At 38.7% G+C, this 20,263-nt stretch overlaps 1 protein-coding gene across 1 annotated transcript in view; it reads right to left on the bottom strand.

The window, feature by feature from the left end:
• Nucleotides 1-20,263, bottom strand: part of LOC136863591 (probable RNA-binding protein 46) — a 290,814-nt gene that overhangs the window by 35,125 nt on the left and 235,426 nt on the right. Inside the window, exon 7 of the mRNA XM_067139969.2 lies at nt 10,106-10,222. Coding sequence (XP_066996070.2) covers nt 10,106-10,222 — 117 coding nt within the window. The remainder of the gene's footprint in view (nt 1-10,105; nt 10,223-20,263) is intronic.

Here is a 20,263-nt window from a genome sequence, read left to right as displayed (position 1 = left end):
CTGCGATGTAACCACATAGTCAGTAATAAGATTGGAGGGTTTCACGCAGGTCTCGCACCCAAGTGGGTTGGTCCCATTGGCGTGGATAAACAGCTGGGCCATGGGGACTACTTACTAAAGACCAACCCCCTGTCAAGGTCCACGCATCTGAATTGCTTGTGTAAACCCCATCACTGGCTTGGCCATGCTACCCGCTGACAGAGAAAGTAAACCATCCAGTATAGAGAGAGCGAGGGACTTGAACTTGGAGATGTATCGAATGTCAGAGTGTCCCGTAACACAAAACATTCAGGTCTGGAATCATTTGAATTTGATCCCCAATACAAGTCACAGAGGCATATCCCACAGATCCATGATGAGGACAATTCCCGTTGACATTTATAGAGCCATTTGTATATTACAGACATTTCACAGTTGTTTAACTTTCATCATGCTTTTTAAAAACTTTGTAACTAACATTTCATTTAGTGTGTTTCCGATGTTTTTAATTCATCATACATGTCTTACTGAGGATGACTTAATGCCAGGTCAAAACATATCTATTTATGTGTGAAGTTTCATCTTAATTGGATGTAAAATATATAGTATTGACTAGGAGGATTAAAATAGTTTTGTACAATTTTGTAAAAGCCAATTGAACCTTTATAACCCAACCCAGTAACTGTGCCTGTTTTTTGTCTAATTATGATGTATTTGAAATATCTGTTATGGGGTAGCTGGCCACACACAAAGGCAGCTCCTTGTTAACAGGGGAATCAATATCGGGTGTGTCAGTCTCCTCAGATTATAAAAGGGAAAGCGTGATGGTAACAGCCCTATCAATGTGTCGTAGACAGTCGTGCTGTGCGTATCTTCTGCAAGAATGGGATAGACAATGTTTAATGATATTCAGTGATACAAGAGAGTTAACATCTTTGCTTTAGCTCATCCGAGCAGTTGTAACTGTAATAAATACTGTAAATTATGCAGAGTCGTCCCATAATACAAATTTTACTACAGTAATCGGAGATACTGCTGAGAAAGACTGAAATATAATGATATCACTGACCTGCAAATTCAAACATTCTGACCATTGCATGAACATTACATAGTGATCTTTTATATTTTTGGCATGCTGATTCTGGAACTGAAGTCAGTTTTCCTCTATCACATCAGGTTTTGGTGCAAATTCAAAATGAAAATTTGATAAAAATGCAGCACGTGCACATGCAAGATAACTATTATCACATGTAAAGAACGCTTCTTATTATTTTCACCCATCTGAACACTCCTATCTTACACTGGTATACTTATGAACGTAATATAAAGATATGTAGTGTATTGTGCTAACAGATCTGTAGAAAAATACAGCCAAATGGACCAAAATTTACCACACATTAAGCCTCACAATGTACTGAGAATGGTAAGTCTACGGTTTCAATTTTACAATGTCCTACTTTAGTATAAGAAACGCCTTCGTCTTGCTTTTCGTGTATGAGGAGTATTTGGACTTTCTCTCTTTAGTAACCAGCAGAAATCCGCCAGCATGTTTTTGTTCCATTTCCCTTAATATCTGCGTTCCATTTTCTGTAGATCCTGATGGAATCTTTCTCCTTGCTCTTCGTTCAGCATTCCTAGATTCTCAGGGAGAGAGTCCAGATGTGAATGTCACCTGTGCACTTTCAAGCTCATTTTCCAGGCTAAATCTTGGAAAGTAACAAGCAATCTACCCACCATTTTTTTGTAGTCTGAGTCCTTTGTGTTTCCAAGAAAGATTTTGACCACATTCCAGAATGCTGTCCATGCTGATCGGTCTGCAGCGCACATAACATCATTAAAATTAGCATCAGAAAGAAGTTTCGGATATCTGGACCTGTCGTGTACCGACCTCCCCAAGGGTTCGAACTGGCAGACTGTCCGATGAACGGCAGCTGGGATTTGCAGCCAAGATTCGATCTCAAGGTGTCAATGGAAATAAACTAGTATCGGGGTAATAACCAGTAATACAAGACACCTTGTAATGTCAGAGTATTGTACATTAATTATATTGAGACTATAATAATTGGAAAGAAGAAGGAACATTTCAGTAAGTTACTAGTAGTAGAAAGTCTTAGTCAGGCAGAGAGTTTGCGAAACACACCTACAATAACATGTTAACAACAAGCGGATGTTTGCTTGTTTGTGTATTGACAAGCGGAGTCTAATAGTTGGTTTAGGACCCGGCGGCTCCCTGACAAAGAGCACAAAGCCAGTACAGTTGTACTCTAGTAGAGACAAGGAAACAAGAGTGCAAGAGTAGGACAGAGACAGTAGTGCTCAGAGGGCAGCACCTGCTGAGACAATTATTTCAGAATAGTAATTGAGGGCACCACCTACAAGGCGAGCAACTAGGTAATGCCCATGGACCCAGCCCCTAAGGTAGATGGAAGGGACTGACCTTTGCTTCTAGGAGAGTAGATATAACCCTAAGCCAAGATGGCGCGGGGATCTCTCTCGACCAGTAATTCGTACTCTTAGGACCAGGCTCTTTTGAGCAGTCAGTCGTGTCAGTGAAGAGTTGTTCTTATGTGCCGCAGGGCAGAATTCGGACTTAGAGCGTAGCCATAGGGTAGGCTCGTGAAGCAAGCTCTCGTCAGACCGACTTATTCAGAATCTGTAAATGAACTTGTAAATAGTGTACATAGTCGTCCTGGGTAATAAAGGACAGTGAAGTTAATCCATCTTTTATTTCAGGAGTTGCAGGACAGAGTTCACACCTACAATTTACCTCCGTACTTTGCTGCTCGGCAGGACAGGTAATACGCCAACTCCAACGGCCTGGTGACCGACCAACTAGAATGTCTCATAGGACAGGTAGGTCACAACAGACCTGTGAAAATGCCCTCCTTGATTTTGGAATTACTGATGCCTGAGAATCAATGACACAGGTACTGAAAGCATTCACCTTCATTGTCTTGGGCCTTAACGAATTGCTTCATAAGCCCTACTTTGATATGAAGCAGAGGTAATAGTATTTTGCTCTTGTGAACAAGAGTTTCTTGTTTTATGTTTTTCAACCCTACAATCCATTGTCTATGTGGCCATTCTTTTTGAGTCCAGTGATGTAACACTGCTCGACTGCCCCAGTCACACAGAAGGCTTTGTGTAACCTCCTTGTAAACCTAACAGAATACCTATCATTTTGAAATCACCACACACTTGTCACTTATGTCCTGGTACTTCAGTTTACATAACAGCATTTCGAGATTTCCACATTTTTCTCGCATAATAACTGAATGAGCAATGGGAATGAATGCAAGTTTGTTTTCATTGTGAAGAAGGACACACTTCAAACTACACTTGGAGGCATCGATGAAAAGCCTCCAGTAAATAGGGTCATACTGTGGTGATGCTAGTTTTAAGATAACCTCCGGAATGATGTTGCAGTAAACCAAGGCTCCCTCTTCAGAAAAGAAGGGTGCAAATTCTTGTTCGCAATGTCTGTACCAATAGTACATCATCCCTGGTGCCAAGATGTTCCTTTCATGAAGTCTAGACCCTAGTAACTCGGCAGATTCCTTTGAAAGGCCAAGATCTCAAACAAAGTAATTTAATGCACTTTGCTCGAAGAGCCTCGGTTCTTTTACAACACATTCAGGGGAGAAATCACAGTCAGAGTTAGTGCCCGCCATTCCTGTATCAGATTCAGAAGAGGGACAAACCTGTAAATGTTCTGGACGCTGTGGTACTGGTGTATCAGGGCCATGAGGAACCGATAAAATTGCAGATTGAATATTGCTTGGATACACAATGTTACCTTTGTTGCTCCTGTTAAATCCCTTCACATTCACAGAACAGAAGTAGCAGTGAGTACTGTGGTCTGGGGGTTCCTGCCACACCATTGGAATACCAAATGGCAATGCAGTTCGCTTACCGTTCACCCATTGCCATAACTGCTCTATACAGGTTCTACAAGACTTATGTGGTGTCCACGGCTTGTCTTGGTCTCAAAGTTTCAAGCCAAAATAGGCATAGTAGGGCTTTCTCACGAACTCGGTTATATTGCACCGCTGTCTCATCGGCACAAAACTTCCACATACATAGCAGAATGTATTTGGATTGTTCTTGCAGCCACATTCTGGCATGTTAATAGATGTAAGTTCAATAAAAATATTAACACAGTATGTCACTCACATATAGAATGCTTATGAAGACAAAAATCTCTTTTCACTAGCAAGCGAAACACAACTCAGACTGTTGTGGACGAAGCACAACGAGAGAATGACGCCACTCAGTCAAAACCGTACGTTGCTGGCTATGTTGTACATAGTTGCTGGCTCTACACTCTGAGCATGATAATACAGGACTAAGAGATTGGCTGGAGAACGTCAAATTAATAAAATATAAATTAAATAAATTAATAAAAGAATATGGAAATCTAAATTAAGGCAACACTCTTCCTAACAACGTAAAAGAATATGGAAATCTCAATAAAGCAACACTCTTCCTAACAACGTAAGAAGTGCATTAGTGCAAGTGATGAAATAAATATAATATAGGATTTTTGAGAAAATGTGATATGATGGGGAAAAACTACCATCGGATACTGATTCAAGATGCAGAAGTCATTCTAAAAATCAATACAGGATGGCAGCAACAAAACCATTGCAGGATAATGTATTCAGTGATACAAGAGAGTTAACAGTCTTTACATTAGCTCATCCGAGCAGTTTTAACTGTAATAAACACTGTAAATTAAACAGTCGTACTGTAATACAAATTTCAGTGCAGTAATCGGAGATACTGCTGAGAAAGACTGAAATGTAACCGGGAGATATCCCATAATTAGGTTGCTATTGTTTGACTGGACTAATGTCGTGATAGCGGAAATTGTAAAATGTATCCTAACCTAGGTTGCGAATGTGTACTTTGGATACAAGCTAAGCAGTGAAGCATTCCAATATTAACCTGTGTTACGAGGTTCCAGGCAGCTATCAACAGCATAAGAAAGTAGACTACGCATCATGGACCCATGTTAGAGTGCAAATATGTAGCTGCTATTAAGACGTCGTGAACGTAGCTGGAGATAAACATAAGCTGAACTGCTTATATGTATGAAATGTAGTGATCAGATTCATATTAGGGCCATACATTAAATGTAAATAGTAATTGTAACGTAAGCCAGAGAGCACTTGTTTTGCTTTCATTTTCTTTGTAATTATGTTTGGGAGTGGAAGCATGCTATACCCCAGTCTTATTTCAGTGTTATTTAGAGCTGGGATACAAGGGCTATGTTAGGATTTATTTATCAGTTGTGTTTCAGAGCAGTTCAAATTGTGTCATTCAGACACTTAGTCTGGTGCAGTGTTAAGATCATCATTGTAAATTGGAGGGCATTGCACCTCATGACAATCAAACGGGAACGCAGAGATGAGAAGATCTAATCTACAGTCAGGATGCACATGAAGTAGCATTAGTGCATGTTTTTCAGTTGATGATGTGTGCAGAGAGGTATCCCCACCATTGAATTTAGTGAGGGTCATTTAGAGAGAGTGGTTGGAAAAACTTTGTCTGTACATAAGATTTGAACCTGGGAATATAGAGTGTGAGTCCTAGATGAGCCATGAATATAGTGTACTGGCCTTGATGAGCCAGGAATAATGAGAAAAGTTTGAGATGTGCCATGAATATTTGAGTGAGATTTAAATGTTGCCTGAGGGCTGATATATACATGTGACTGACAGGATCTGCGAGTGTATAACCAGACTGAGTCTTGGAAATAATAATTCAATGAGCCCGGGGAGTCATGAAAGTTGTCTGCTTGAGATGACCCTTGCAGGTAGCTAGACTTTTGGTGAAGAAAAGGAATGGCCCATGAACGAACGTGTGTCGTACACACGGTACCATTAATCCCACGGTAATGTACGAGAAGGTGGACGGCCAACCACGAAGTAAAACTTGCTTTCTTTCCCCTCTGCAGCCAGCTGATCACATGTTTTGGTAACGTGTAACTGGTAGTAGACCTGTGTGTTCAGACACAGCCTGATATTACTTGAGCCTTGCAGACCATGAGAGTGATGCCCGCCCACTCCAATTCATCTAGTGTAAATATTTGTGTATTTTCATTTCCAGGAATGGTTTATTCGTGTTCATTGTTATTTTATTTCCAGTGTTTTGTGTTATTCTGTCATGCTGCTGTGTTGTTAGAGGGAGTTACAGTCTGTTGGCTATAGTTGGATTGTGAGGTTTCACACTTCTGTCTTGTGCCCATGGTTAAGATACCATGATTAGAATCAGTGTTCTTCTGGGGGGTAAATTTAGGGCCAGTGCCAAACAAAGTGTTCTTTATTGCATTTTTATATCTGACTAATTGTCCGGCTCCATGGCTAAATGGTTAGCGTACTGGCCTTTGGCCCAGTAGGTCCCGGGTTTGATTCCCAGCTGGGTCGGGGATTTTAACCTTAATTGGTTAATTCTGATGGCTCGTAGGCTGGGTGTGAGTGCCGGCTTCATCATTAGAACTCATCATAGGTAGGGCCCCACCCTCATAGACACACAGGTCGCCTATACGGCGTCAACTGGAAAGACCTGCACCAGGCCTCTTCGGAGGCCACATGCCATTATTATCTAATTCGAAATTCGGGTAATTAGGCCAATATATTGAACTGATCATTATATTTCTATGTAAGAGGCTTTTTTTTTATCGTGGCCTACGGGCTAATCACAATTGGTTTATCTCAAACACCAGTACAAACAGCTATACTTCTTGTTCCATGAGTTATTGAACTCTCTATGAACTAGTGACCCGCATATTTTGAACGACCATTGGTGTCAAACTTAAGTTATAATTTTGTCGTGTGTTATTTTAGTGATTTTCATTGCTTACATTGTTATGAATTTGAACTTTACGGTTTGGTTTATTAAACTAAGTTTTTACCTCTCTCTCTGAGTTCTCATTCATGAAGATGTATTCTAGAACCTGCCTGGTATTTTATGATAATTTTAGTTAGACATTTTTTTTGATCCTTTTTTGGATGCACCATGAAGCACCTCCGCTGAGTTAGGCCAAGCAGGGACAGGGAAAGGACCAATGTGCCATGAAATTGTGTATTTTAACAGTAGATCTAACTTCCAGCATCAATCATGCCTGTTAATGCCCTTGGGCTATGTCCTTCATTAATCTATTTCAAAGGTTAAGTTGATTATGTTCAATTAACACTATTTTAAGGAACGTGACTGCTTGATTTCAAGAATTTTAGTGGCTCCAGGTTATGTTCCCAGCAGGGCGTCAAGCATCTTCCACACATCCTGTTCTTAGTCTGTTCATATTACCTTCTGGTAGTCCTACGTTGTGTATTTTGTTTATCTTTCCTTTGCTTTTCATTATTTTACTACTTTTTAATATTGTGCAGTACAGAAAAAAATACATTTGAATCGTTTTTTTTTGAAACGACACATGTCAAGATTTTGCCAAAATTGAGTTACGGCATGTAATACAGTCTTTAAGTATAGATCTATCGTTTTCTGCAGAAACTACACACGTCACTGCATTGCTTTATCCGGTAGCTCTGCCTGGTAATAATAGTTTGTTGGAGAAACAGCACTTGTCACTGACATGTGCACTTTATCCGTAAAATGAACTGGCTTGCTGTATCCAATCGGCAGTTCCACGCATCCAGCTGGCAGACGTTGCACCTATTATTGAAATGAGCGGGAACGTGCAATATACAGGCATGGAGTGCAGTGCAGATGCGGAAATCGTTGAAATGAATGTGAAAAGAAAGAGGAAGATATATAAACGAGAAGTAATTAAAAAAGCTAGGATTTCTGGAGAAGAATATGTTAATTATCGAGGCAACATTGTACCTGAAAGAAAACCAGGAGGGGATTGCAGGTAAGATTTTTAAGGTTATATTCTTTGTACAACATAAATAACGTGTTAAATGCCTTTATAGTCATCTAATACATTATATTACTGTTCTCAAATAGGTGCCGTGGGATGTGTTTCCAGCGTACAACTCCTGAAGACAGGGAACAGCTCCATACCCAGTTCCGGCAGTTCCAAACAAAGGATGAACAAGACGCATTTCTGCTGGGGCTTGTTGCAAGAATGGACATTAAAAGTAAACGTCCAAGACATGGGGACAGGGAGAAACCGAAAGGACACACGTTTGTATATAGTGTAACTACTTCTCATGGTAGAATTCAGGTATGCAAAAAGGCACTTATGCATATTTTAGCTGTCACCGCTGGACGACTACGTAGGATTTGTAGCCATGTTGCTCTCTCAACTCCAGCCATTGACCGAAGAGGAAAGTCTACTCCAGCCAATGCTAAACCAGGTGATGTTATACAAGCAATAATTGACCATATCAAGAGTTTTCCTACAAAAATAGCGCATTATACAAGCAAAGAAGTGAAATATCTTAATCCTAAACTGAACTTAGTATTGATGCACAAACTTTTTGAAGAAAAACATCCTAGCATGAAAGTATCTTATAGCTTATACAGAAATGTTTTTAAGGAAAGATTCACCCTGTCCTTTGGTCGTCCGCAAGTGGATACATGTTCCCGTTGTGAAGAACTCTCAGTAAAAATTAACAACCCATCTTTAAATGTCAAAGCAAAGAAAGTTGCAGTAGCAGAATTACTTATACACAAAAGGAGGGCAAACAAATTTTACTCCAAAATGAAATTCGTCAAAGAGAAATGCTTGGAAGACCATTCAATTGCTGCTATTACATTCGATTTTATGCAAAATTTGCCCCTGCCAGATATCCCTGTGCAGGATATATTTTACTTCCGTCAGTTAACAGTGAATATATTTAGCGTCACATCACTGGGTCCTAATAAGACGAAGTTTTATACATATCATGAAGGGCAAGGACATAAAGGTCCGAATGAGGTTGTCTCTTTTCTTTTGGACTTCATTAACAATGAAATGCCTAATTCGGTACAACACCTCCATGTGTTTTCAGACTCTTGCCCTGGACAAAATCGTAACCACACGGTCATACGATTTTTCTTAGCTTTGGTGACTATGGGCAGATTTCAGACAATTAATCAGTATTTTCCTCAAAGAGGACACTCTTATTTACCCAATGACAGGCATTTTGCTGCAGTAAAAAGAGTGGTAAGGAAAAATGACAGAATTTACGTTCCCAAAGATTATACAGAGATGATTGTACTGTCCACAAGTCAAAGAAAGTTTACAGTTAAAATGGTTGAATCCAAAGATATTATTGACTTCAAATATTGGTGGCCTTCATTCTTTAAAAAAAAATTGCCTATCTGTGGAATCAATGAATCGCAGACTTCCACGAGACCAAAAACAATCGTTCCAGATATCGTTCTTCAGTCACTTCACATACTCAAGTGAAATGCCGAATACTGTTCAAGCTCGAGATTTCATTGACGGTCTAGTGGTACATACGTTCAATCTAGGTATCAGGAATTCAATGAGTGTCATAACGTTCCCTACAAAGCTAGCATATCCAGGAGAAAGACTGCCTATTCAGGAGAAGAAAATACAGGATATAAGGAAAACAATGCAGTATATTCCAGAAGAGCATCTTGATTTCTACAATGAGATTATTAATTGGCCAGTTACCAAAGATAATGTGTTCGGTGATGATGATGATGATGACTAGAATGAATACTGACCAAACAGTTTTGTAAAACAGCGAAAATAAAGATATTTTTTAACAAATTAATTTTTGTCGTCCAATTTTTTTGTAAAACAGCACATGTCAAGGGGATATAATTTCCGATAAACCTGAACTACTGCAATATTAATTCCTTTATTTTTCAATAAAAACATAGATTTCAATGTCCTCTACCTATAAAGCATAGTATTTTTACAACGTGTATATTGTTTACCGTTCCTGTACGTTTTAGATGGATATCTCCAAACTAAGATTTATTGACATGTGCTGTTTCAGAAAAAAACGATTCATTTTTAGTAAATTTTTATCTGATCTAGTTTTCAAAACACATTAAAAAGTGGTTTTATGGTAGGGCAAAATGAAAGTACAAGCCTTTATAAAAAATTTGCATAATACTGCTCTGCAAAAAATCACCACCCCTGCTTGGAAACCAACATTCCTATCTGATTTACCTGTTACTTTTAAAGCAATAAAGTATGTACCTTCAGGACTTGCATGGGTGTAAGGAAATGCCATGTCTTGCAATGGGGTTAATCCTTGAGCTTGTGGAAAAGGCTCCGGTAAGGCTGCTGCAGTGAAGTGAGGCACAGTTTCAAAACCTGCAAATCAAAATGTGTTAAATACAGTTTTCACTGGTTGAATCAAAACACTTAAACTGCACTTGCATTTCAGTGTTAATAATTTTATTAAGTCTTCTGTTCTATTAAGTCTGCAAAGCAGAACAATTGAGCTGAAACACAAGTATTTTCATGATACAGTAAAAACCTGTTTAACTGAACTAAAGGGATCAGAGGCATTTAGGAGAACATATTTTTTTTTTTTTAGTAAATCATGGGAACTATTGTTAGAGCAAGAGGGACAAATATCCTACTCCTATGCACAAGCAATATTTTTTTAAATTCAAAGTAAGACTTCATTTAAATATAAAGTACAGTATTTAAATGCACTATTCAATAAAATTCATAAAATCGGGAAATTTTCTTTTGAACTTTCTTCTTGCAATGTTTGTGAGTAGCTATAACATGCTTTTTCTTTTAGATAAAATATTTTACAAAACAGACTTTTGGGATCCTCACCAAGAATACCTAATAAAAGAAATAGATAGTGTGCAGAGGAAAGCAGCAAGATTTGTAACAGGCGATTTCAGGAGAAAGAGTAGTGTATCAGAAATGTTAAAGGAACTTGGGTGGGAAACTTTAAGTAAGAGAAGGGAGAAAACTAGACTTATAGGATTATATAGAGCCTATACAAGAGAAGAAGCATGGGGAGATATCCGTGAGAGGCTTCAGTTGGAAAATAATTATATCGGCAGGACTGACCACAAATATAAAATTAGAAGGAATTTTAGCAGAAACGATTGGGGTAAATTTTCATTCATTGGGAAGGGTGTGAAGGAGTGGAACAGTTTACCAGGGGTAGTGTTTGATCCTTTTCCAAAATCTGTACAGATATTCAAGAAGAGAATAAACAGCAACAGAAAAAAATAAATGAAGTATTAGAGGGCATGCGACCAGTGCAGGTTATTGTAAAAAAAAATGTGTGTGATTAAATTAATTTCATCCCCTGGTCTAAGGAGTTGGACAGCCAAAGTAGGGGACTGCCTGTAGGGGTGAAGTACAGTGGGGACTTCGAGGGCCCTGGGACCGCTACGGTAGCTGTGAAGGCCCTTCAGGAACTCTGAAAATTGGTGGCAAAAGGGGCTCTGGTTAAGACGCAGCAGGTCGTTATGCTACTTAGGTTCCAGAATGGGTTTTAAAAAAAAGTAAATAAATGCAGTGTAAAGTTTAATCTTATACCAGTTGCATAGTATCATTTGAAGTAATTCCACATACTGTATATCAGATGACTATATTTTCAAGTAGTACAGGAGATGATATAAGTAGAATTTTGTAAGCAATATAAATTTATTAAGGATGAGCTGTGTGTTTAATATAAAAAATTTGTTAGCGTAAATTGTATTGTACTATAGGAAAATTTTCTTCTATTGTTAATTTAATATTTAGTGCTTGACAATAATGTATTTTGGTGTACCATTTGCCACTGAGGTAGACACCTCATTTGCAAATAAAGAGATTTTTATTTTTGATTTTTGAAAACATGTCCACCTATTTAATACTCTTGTCAAATGTTTGCATACAATAAATAATTTATTTGATGTCAACACATGTTTCAATCATTCTGGGTTCATCCTCAGTTAATATAAAAAATCATAAATACTACAAGTTAAAATAAACTGGAAACAAAGACATTTTAAAATGCATATATAACATACAAACACATCAAAACCACCTTGCAAAAAAAACATTGCTGCTTCTCTATCTAAAATGTTCAAAAATTTCTGATTTGTGCTAGTGCTTTCTGATGACATAGTAGAAACATTGAGGAGGTGCAATAATAGAGGCCAGGATGTTTTCCTCTAGTATGGTGAATGTAACCATCATTACAGATTCTTGCCTGATAAGTTGTCAATGTGGAACATTAGTGTACAAAGCTGTGTTTCAAAAACTCAAATAGTAAGAACAATTGATTCTCTTCCAGCCCTGGAGCTTCATTCCTGTTGTTGATATTTCTAGATCTGGATCTTAAAATTGTAAGTTAATATGAAAAAAAATTTATTTGTTTTAATAGCTATATCACGCCACCATATAATCTGCTGCTACATTTTTTAACAGCCTTCCATTTTGCACTGCTCTAACTGCTTCAGTTTTGTGTTCAATTGTTATCATAACACGTTTCCTTTGACTGACATCCTAAAAAATATGCTTAAAACACACACTGTTCAACGTCAAAAGTAAAGCACAGTTTACATAGATCTGGTCACTACATGGCGAAGCAGGTAATGTAATACTTGTTATGATGGCAAATAATGAGTGGAATGTATGGTAGAGGGGGAAAGTGAACGGTATATAGTGTACTGGAATGTGAGAATTATGCCGCTTGTTGCAAGCAATGTTGCTAGATCGATTTTGAGTGCTGGTCCTGTAAATTATTAATTTATTCTTTTCACCATCTTTTTGGTTAAGTTGGGTTTCAGTTAAGTGCAAAGTGCATTTTGGTTAATTGGGATTTTATTATCGTTGTCATCATCATCGTTGGCTGAAGGGAAAGGAAAGCAGAAGGTGGTATGTTTCATGTTGGTACCAACAACGTAAGGCAAGCTGATATAAGTACCAACATAGTTGGAGATGTGTGGGATCTGGTAAATGCAGCACGGTTGAAGTTTAAGAAAGCGGAGATTGTTATCAGTGGAATACTGTGTAGGAGGGATACTGACTGGAGGGTGTTTGGGGATTTAAATGAGACTATGGAGTGGGTATGTGGGAAACTGGGAGTGAAATTTCTAGATCCTAATGGGTGGGTAGGAGATAGGGATCTGTGCTCAGATGGCCTCCACTTAAACCGCAGTGGTACGTGTAAGTTAGGAAATTTGTTTGGAAGGGTAATAGGGAGGTATTTTCAGGGAAATAGGGTGGCCTAGGGAGCGGTGTTAAGGGAACAGAAAACTGGAAATCAAGTAGGGATGACATCAAAATTTTAGTGTTGAACTGTAGAAGCATTGTAAAGAAAGGAATAGAATTAAGTAATTTAATCTATATATCTATATATATATAAAATAAGAGTTTGTCTGTACATTGCTCAGAATTTGAAAAGAATGGTATTTCTGTATCGGTCATGTCCACAGTAACAAGGAAATGCACTTTTTACTTTTCCGTAATTTCTGCCTGCCTGTCTGTCTGTCTATCTGTCTGTCTGTCTGTCTGCCTGCCTGCCTGCCTGTATGTACACGCATCACTAGAAAACGGCTACAGAGAATTTAATGAAAATCGGTATGCAAAGTCGGGGAATAAGTCGCTACAATCTAGGCCATAAATAATTTTATTCACGCTAATTGAAATGGTAGTTTAGGGGAAGGCCTAAAATTTAATTTTCAAAATATTTATGTTATTAGTGGTCCTATCTTAATAAAAATTGGTATGAAAATTCAGGGAATAAGTCGCTACAATCAAGGCTATAAATAATTTTATTCACGCTGAGTGAAAAGTAGTTTAGGGGAAGGCATAAAACTTAATTCTTAAATATCTACATTATAAGTGGTCCTGTCTCATTGAAAATTGGTATGCGAAGTCGGATAATTAGCCATTATAATCTAGCCTATAAATAATTCAATTAACGCTGAGTGAAATGATAGTTTAATGGAAGGCCGAAAATTTAATTCTCAAATATTTATATTAAAATGTAAACAGACTCTGGGATGGGTTTGAAGCAATTGTTGAGGAATGTGAAAACAGGTTCGTACCTTTAAAGGTGGTAAGGATTGGTAAAGACCCACCTTATTATAATAGAGAAATAAAGAGACTAAGAAGGAGGTGCAGACTGGAAAGAAGTAGAGTTAGAAAATGGCTGTGGAAGTAAGGAGAAATTGAAGAAACTTACTAGAAAATTGAATCTAGCAAAGAAGGGAGCTAAGGATAACATGATGGCAAGCATAATTGGCAGTCATACAAATTTTAGTGAAAAATGGACGAGTATATATAGGTATTTTAAGGCAGAAACAGGTTCCAAGAAGGACATTCCAGGAATAATTCATGAACAAGGGGAGTGTGTATGTGAGGATCTTCAAAATGCAGAAGTATTCAGTCAGCAGTATGTAAAGATTGTTGGTTACAAGGATAATGTCCAGATAGAGGAGGAGACTAATGCTAAAGAAGTATTAAAATTTACATATGATAACAATGACATTTACAATAAGATACAAAAGTTGAAAACTAGAAAAGCAGTTGGAATTGATAAGATTTCTGGGGATTTACTAAAGACAGTGGGTTGGGATACAGTACCACATCTGAAGTACTTATTTGATTATTGTTTGGTCAAAGAGCTATACCAGATGAACGGAGAGTTGCTATAGTAGCCCCTGTGGATAAAGGAAAGGGTGATAGACATAAAGCTGAAAATTACAGGCCAGTAAGTTTGATGTGCATTGTATGTAAGCTTTGGGAAGGCATTCTTTCTGATTATATTAGACATGTTTGCGAAATTAATAACTGGTTCGATTGAAGGCAGTTAGGTTTTAGGAAAGGTTATTCCAGTGAAGCTCAACTTGTAGCATTCCAGCAAGATATAGCAGATATTTTGGATTCAGGAGGTCAAATGGACTGTATCGCGATTGGCCTGTCTAAAGCATTTGATAGGGTGGATCATGGGAGACTACTGGCAAAAATGAGTGCAATTGGACTAGACAAAAGAGTGACTGAATGGGTTGCTATATTTCTAGAAAATATACGTCAGACAATTAGAGTAGGCAAAGCTTTATCTGACCCTGTAATAATTAAGAGAGGAATTCCTCAAGGCAGTATTAATGGACCTTTATGTTTTCTTATATATATAAATGGTTTGAGTAAAGGAGTGGAATCAGAGGTAAGGCTTTTTGCAGATGATGTTATTCTGTATAGGGTAATAAATAAGTTACAAGATTGTGAGCAACTGCAACGTGACCTCGATAATGTTGTGAGATGGACAGCAGGCAATGGTATGTTGATAAACGGGGTTAAAAGTCAGGTTGTGAGTTTCACAAATAGGAAAAGTCCTCTGAGTTTTAATTACTGCATCGATGGGGTGAAAGTTCCTTTTGGGGATCATTGTAAGTATCTAGGTGTTAATATAATGAAAGATCTTCATTGGGGTAATCACATAAATGGTATTGTTGAGGGCATACAAGTCTCTGGTATGACCCTAACTAGAGTATGGTTCCAGTGTATGGGACCCTCACCACGATTACCTGATTCAAGAACTGGAAAAAATCCAAAGAAAAGCAGCTTGATTTCTTCTTGGTGATTTCCGACAAAAGAGTAGCGTTACAAAAATATTGCAAAGTTTTGAGCTGGGAAGAATTGGGAGAAAGAAGATGAGCTGCTCGACTAAGTGGTATGTTCCAAGCTGTCAGCGGAGAGATGGCGTGGAATGACATTAGTAGACGAATAAATTTGAGTGGCGTTTATAAAAGTAGGAAAGATCACAATATGAAGATAAAGTTGGAATTCAAGAGGACAAACTGGGGCAAATATTCATTTATACGAAGGGGAGTTAGGGATTGGAATAACTTACCAAGGGAGATGTTCAATAAATTTCCAATTTCTTTGAAATCATTTAGGAAAAGGCTAGGAAAACAACAGATAGAGAATCTGCCACCTGGGCGACTGCCCTAAATGCAGATCAGTATTGATTGATTGATATATGCTCATATCCGAATATTCATGTCTCTCCTGTGATTTTTCAAATTCAGGGATACAGATGCCTTTGATGGCTAAGGAGACAAATCCTGGTGCAAAACATACGGTTGCACCTTATAGAGGGTAGAAAACATGGTCGAGCCTGCCCTTGTTTATATCTCTGATGTTTTTCTACTTCCTGTCTACGATGTTCATGCTCAAATTGTGCAACAGCAGCGACACTAGTTGTGTGCAAGCAAGTAAGGTCTTCTGCAATGTTATACCGAGTACAGTGCAACCTGTACGCAATGGAATCATATGGTGCCAGAACCTTTCTTCATTATGCGCAGGTTTATGTTGAGAATAGGTGAACGTCATACAAAACTGGGTTAAGTATACTTTACCAACCTATAGTGTACTGGTGTACTGGTGTCCCCTAGAGTAGTTAAAGGCAGCATCTTGTTCCTTTGCTGAAGTGTAGGCCTCTTGTGAGATGCAATAGACTTTGTTATACATACCGTAACACTTTATTCATACTCACACACGATACAGAAGCTACAATACAATACTGTACATACAGTAATACAGTACTGTCATTCTTTTCACTCATTTTTGCATGTTATGAAGCAACTTAAATCCCTTACAAAAATTACTTGAATTATTTTTTAAATAATCAAGAATTGATTACAGTACATGAGTTGTAGCACTACACAGTCGATTTTCTATCTATATTCTTCTTTTTCTTTATGCATCAAAGAAATCAAAATCACCTCAAGCTAGTGAAAACCACTCCAAATTCCTCAAACACTGCATAGATTCACAGTGTTTTTACACTCATATAATAATTTCTTCTGTTTCCATGTCTTTGTTGTCATCTTCCTGATTTTCCTCATTTATTTAAGCTCCCTGGTGATTCTCAATGAACTGATTCAAGTCACACAAATCAGCGACTGTAGCTACATTCACAGCAAAATTGGCATAGCCTTCTGTTATGATGTTTGTGAAATTTGCATCATTGAGGACAGTTTCTAAGTCATTTGGATCACAAGGAGTGTATTCATGGATTTCCTTATCAGTCATAGTCAAACCCACATTTCTAGAACAGGACTTCACAGTTTATTTGGATAGTTGTTTTAGAGCTTCTTCAATCCAAACTATGGCATCCATTACTGAAATGGATTTGGCAAGTTCTGAAGCAGATGAAGCAGCATTCATATTTGCTAATACGGATTGCATTAGCAAAGTTCTGTACTTAACTTTCATGCATCTAATCATGCCTTGATCCAGAGGTTGCGTCACACTTGTTGCGTTCAGCGGAAACCATGCAAGTTTTATTTTGGACAGGTGGAGGTGTGGGTGACACATTGCATTATCCAGAAATAATGATGGTTGTTGTTTTAAGGGGCCTAACATTGAAGGTCATCACCCCATATCCAGAAATAAGAGAACATGCCAATGCTGCTCTTTCATCCTGTTGTTAAGTTCGTGCAGCCACTCCTTTATCATTGCAGCAATTATCCATGCTCCTTTGTTCGATTTCTAAGTCATTGTAAGACTGCGTGCCGAGCGAAAGAAAGAAAGAAAGGAAAAAAGACTGAAATGAAGCAGAAAAAGGATCGTTCTAATTTTTCCAAGGAGGACAAGGATGCCCTAGTTGAAATCATACCAGGCCATGCAGTTAGGGGCGCACAGCTGTAAGCTTGAATCCGGGAGATAGTGGGTTCGAGTCCCACTGTTGGCAGCCCAGAAGAGGGTTTTCCATGGTTTCCCGTTTTCACACCAGACAAATGATGGTGCTGTACCTTAATTAAGGTCACGGCTGCTTCCTTCCCACTCCTAGGCCTTTCCTACCTTGTCGGTGCGACGTAAAGCCAATTCTAAAAAAAAACCACGGGGTTACTTCACTCTTGGTGATGATGATGATGCTTGTTGTTTAAAGGGGCCTAACACCTAAGGTCATCGGCCCAACTTCACTCTTAGCCCCAGACTGAGACAAGGAAACCGTCTTTACATAACCCCAAATGTTCTTTCTATTGCTGACCTGGTTGCTTTATGGGCTTCATTATAATCTCGCTCTGCAGCTGTTTCGGCATGAAGTACTGGAGTCAGCAGGTAACGACAACACTGATAGCCATTGTCTTCCAGGAGTAGGCCTATGCCTTCTGGAATGTCTTCTGTTTCGAACCGAGTATGCACTCATAAATTAATGAAGATATTGCTATCATGAGCAGATCCTAGCCATCTTGCTATGATATTTAGGGACCTGAGCCGAGCATCACAAATAACTTGAACATTTAACGAAAACCATCCATGACGATTCCTATAAACTTCTGCGTTATCACCCCCAGGAGATATTATACGTATGTGGGTATGGTCCACAGTGCCTATAACACCAGAGAAGTGTTGAACATCGAAAAAATCATGCATGATTTTCCTCACATCAACTTGTTCGGAAGGCATTTTGATAAACTCGTGTTTCAGTGCAGCAATAAGATTAGATACATGATGAATGGCTCTGCAGACTGTCGCTGTGTCTCCATGCAGTAAATCACCAACAACTAACTGAAAACATCCCCTGGCAAAGAATCTCAAACATCCCCTGGCAAAGAATCTCAAAGTTAGTAATAACATGTGCATTGGAGACAAAGGTTTATTTCTCTTGGCAGGTTTAACATGTGCAACTCCTTGACTGCTGCAGAATGTGGTTTCAGAATGACGGAGCTCCACTGCATGCAGTGGTGATCGTCCGGAACCATCTCCACACGACGTATCCTGATAAATGTATAGGAAGGGGAGGACCTGCCAATGGCCTGCCAGATCGCCCGATCTTATGCCCCTGGATTTTTTTCTGTGGGGCCATGTAAAACAACTGGTGTATGCACAGGAGCTGGCCAGTCTTTGTCACCTTAGACAGCTCATCACTGAGGCATGCTGATCCGTTTACCCAGAGATGTTGCAATGGGCCAGACTGTCCTTATAACATCGTGCAATACTCTGTATCGACCATGGAGGTTGTCAGTTCGAGCAGGTGCTGCATTAAACAATGTGGATAACTGAAATCCTGTCAGATGTTTACTAGCCTCTATCAACCCAGCTCCACACCAACAGCCCTTTTCAGGGCCAAATAAACAAATCAGTCTCTGAAAAATAGTAGTAAGTATATAACCTTGCCACATCCCAGGCACTGGCTTAAAAAAAAAAAAAACTTGCATGGGACTTGAATCTTCTAACCTTCGAGCACTGTCAACTATCACACATCATACTGCGTGCTAGCTATGTGAGCTACTGTGACACTTGATCTATGGCGCCCACTTCCCAGCCTATACTGGCCACAGACATCATCTCCACAAGCTCATCCCACCCAGCACCATACCCAATGCAACAATACATGCAACCTTTTACAGGGTCAAATAAACAAATCAGTACTTGGAAGCTATCAAGTATGCAACCTTACCACATCCCAGGCAACTGGCTGTTAAAAAAAATTATTTTGTGGGATTCGAACCTCCTACCGCAAGCACTGTCCACTATCACATATTTCCCCGTCCACTTGACATGTGAGCTACTGCGAAACTTGACCTACGGCGCCCACTTCCCAGCCTATACAGTACTGTGCTCCTGGTGTATGCATACACCTCCTGTTTTAAAGTACGTGTTCTGCATATCTGTACTCGTTTTATGGGTTCATTCGAGGTGCTCATAATGAATTAACAGTGTCACTCATGAATCCTGCTGTCTTCTAGCCAATAAACACACATCTCGTTATATTACCCCGGTTTAGGGAGAGGGACCAATGTCTTTCAGAATTGTAGTAAATGTGAAGGGATGCATAAAACTGGATCGAAAGGGGCTGGTGGACCACCCGGTATAGTGACTGGAAGCATTCTTTGGATATCTGCAGCTGTTGAAAGCCAGACCCTTATTTTGAAGTGTATTTCATGCTTGTTATCTACATTTATCACATCAGGATTTACCTGAACGGCTGTAAATGAGATAAGAGAGACCGCATTGTTTAGGTTAGGTATGCTATCACATGCCCAGATGGTGCTAGAAGTTCCACGACAGAAAGAATAAAAATAAATAACAGGAAAATTTGCCTCATGTATGCTTATCTACAGATGTGACGGTAATGTGTTTTATTATAATAACGTTTAATTTTGTATGTTCGTTGTCTCCATTTTTTATTAGCGCATAGTATGTTTTGTTTGGCATCTCCGAAAATCGTTAAAAGTAAATGGGGACATAAAGTCAATATTTTTAGTTGTTAGGTGTGTTGGCGAGTAAACCAATTGTTATGACGGGGTTGTTTTTATCATGTTTTAAACTTACTTTTCTCCAAAAAATACCTATATTGGCCCAAGTTATGAGATATTAGATGATCACTTTGTTAATGATCTTGCCTGCTACTGGTATGTTAATAGTAACAACCATGAA

The sequence above is a fragment of the Anabrus simplex genome, chromosome 2 (genome assembly GCF_040414725.1).
Source record: "Anabrus simplex isolate iqAnaSimp1 chromosome 2, ASM4041472v1, whole genome shotgun sequence".
Lineage (NCBI taxonomy): Eukaryota > Metazoa > Arthropoda > Insecta > Orthoptera > Tettigoniidae > Anabrus > Anabrus simplex.
The sequence above is the reverse complement of the archived record's forward strand: the minus strand, read 5'-3'. Positions and strand labels throughout refer to the sequence as shown.